Source organism: Aptenodytes forsteri, unplaced genomic scaffold (assembly GCF_000699145.1).
Source record: "Aptenodytes forsteri isolate BGI_AS27 unplaced genomic scaffold, ASM69914v1 Scaffold39, whole genome shotgun sequence".
In the NCBI taxonomy this organism is placed as follows: Eukaryota; Metazoa; Chordata; class Aves; order Sphenisciformes; family Spheniscidae; genus Aptenodytes; species Aptenodytes forsteri.
In genome coordinates, this window is record NW_008795858.1 from 133,889 (window position 1) to 136,169 (window position 2,281).

The following is a 2,281-nucleotide window of genomic DNA, read 5'->3' on the forward strand; positions in this document are numbered from 1 at the left end:
TTAAATATACTGGATTTGAAATAAACATGATGTTGTTAAGTCATTCTTAAGGAAAAGCTACACACTTTCACTTGAATCATCCTAATGGAACATTTACTTGCTCAGGAAGTGCAGTAGTGAAAGAGGCCACGCTCCCTGAAGCTGATATTCTGTTACTGCTGGATACTATCTAAATCCTTAAGGCACACGTGCAGACAACAGCAACGCAGGCCTTGGTAGGGCTGAGCTGGAAGGGCTGTTCAGCTGCTGGGGGCTGTAGCGTAGTGAGACCTGCAGTACAGCTGCAATGTACTTCAGGCACTGGACAAGTTACCTGAATTACAATTTAAATGATGTGACAAGCAAAGTGAATAAAAGCAACCACACCTCTCTGCTTATAAATAGTTTTTTATTAGAATGCAGCAATGCCTGTCAGAAATAACATTTTGAACATCTAATTTTACAGTGAAAAAACATTGTGTTGTGAGGTTCTCATTTCTTGCCCCTTATCGTATTTGGGCTTTTGGAGTAATATCCAAGTTTAGAACAGCATTGTTATAACTGAAAATAAGGCAGTTTCCTACTTCTTTCACATGGCATCAGTTAAAATGAAAACATGTATAAAATTGAATGATCATGCTTCTTTTTTCCCACTATGATAAAAACATATACCTGTATTCCACAAGAACCGTACTTAACATTCATCCATAAAGAAGAAGTCTTGCTTAAGGCACAAGAAAACAAGCATTTTCTTCATAAATGTTAGAGGTTTCTTTGAGGCATAGAGATAAACGCATTGAATGACAATTTCTGTCTGCTGGACTCAGGTGAATAAGATGGTTAAGTCACAGAAAAGAAGTCCTATTATGCTCTATCTTTTGAAAACAAAAACTAGTTTTTGTTCATACTGACTCATGGACACGTGTAAAATATAGATAATCTGCAAGTAGCAATCCAGCCACCATTTGAGAAAATTAACATCTATCTGTGTTGTAATTTATGAGAATGTATGTTTCTGAAAGGTCCAGAAGTCAATATGTATTCACTTTCAATTTTTTTAAAAGATGCAAGTTTCTAAAGACCACAAAACCACAGTGTTGTCATATTTATTTTAGTAAGTGAGAGACCATGTGCTGCAACATGGTATACCTGAGGAAGCAGAATTGCTTTTTGCTTTTGCTCTGAGATTTATTAATTTGATACCTGAGGAAGCAGAATTGCTTTTTTAAATTGCTCTGAGATTTATTAATTTGATATCCACCTGAACTCCAGTGCTAAAACAGTGGGAGCAAATCTGTGTCATTATAAACAATAGAGAAACACCTAAAATCCAATTCCTTGTTACATGCTGAATGCCTTCACAGACAAAAAAAACATAATTAAAAGAATCTGAATTTTGTTCACTCTTTTGATCATGTAAATTCTACAGGGAAGTATTTACCTCTTCTCCCACCAAAAGCCAAAGATCTGAGTGAAAGAGAGTGAGTGGGGAAAGATGACAACCAATCACTTTGAAATTCAGAAATGTTTAGAAAACACCAAGTTTGTTAGTCAGGAGGAACGAAGTAAAAGAATGGATGGGGAGTACAGAAGTAGTGCTTAATCGTGTACGCAATACAAAGATTTTGAAGGCAAAGGGGTTTTCCCACACCTTTCTAATTGTATTGAGAAATGCACTAACATCCTCTTCCATGAGAACACAGAACACTACAGCAGCACCAGATTGCCTGATACATTTCTTTAAGCCTTGTATTTGCCAACATGTTCACGAGCTATGATCATCCTTTGAATCTGAGCAGTTCCCTCATAAATCTGAAAAGAAGAATTAAAATAATGTTAGCTGATCATTTAAAAAATATTTTAACAGATCTTTCTACGCTTGTAAACCTTCATAGCACTAATCCAGTGTGGATTAGGATGTGCAGAAAGACAGAGAAAACTGAAAAAATTCCAGTGCGACTTGAGTAACTACAATGGGCTAAATGCAATAAACCACATATAAGATACTGAGAGACAGTCTTGTTCTCTCAGATGCTCTTATCAAAACTCAGTAAGGTTCTCATGAAATTAACAGACATAGTGAGTGAAGAAGGATGGGGGAAATGTCTTATCTGGGGAAGGAAATACATAATTTAGGTTTTACAAAGTAGGTTTTGAAACGGTGGGTGGAGGGGAGGAGGTCACCTGTGCTGAAAGTGTTGTATTTTCTTTGACTAGCCTTTCAAGACCATAGCACGTGTTCCCTTTCATCCATTTATTGCCTTCAACACACTCTTTCTTGCTTTCTTTCTTTCTTTCTTTC

General features: G+C 36.5%; 1 protein-coding gene across 1 annotated transcript in view; it reads right to left on the reverse strand.

Annotated features, from left to right (window-relative positions):
* Nucleotides 1-370: 370 nt before the first annotated feature.
* The window catches only part of LOC103902741 (medium-chain specific acyl-CoA dehydrogenase, mitochondrial), an 11,327-nt gene continuing 9,416 nt past the window's right edge, over nt 371-2,281 (reverse strand). Inside the window, exons 11-12 of the mRNA XM_009283833.1 lie at nt 1,183-1,791; nt 371-1,128 (exon numbers count right to left, since the gene is read on the reverse strand). Of these exons, the coding sequence (XP_009282108.1) occupies nt 1,720-1,791 (72 nt within the window). The 3' untranslated portion in view covers nt 371-1,128; nt 1,183-1,719. The remainder of the gene's footprint in view (nt 1,129-1,182; nt 1,792-2,281) is intronic.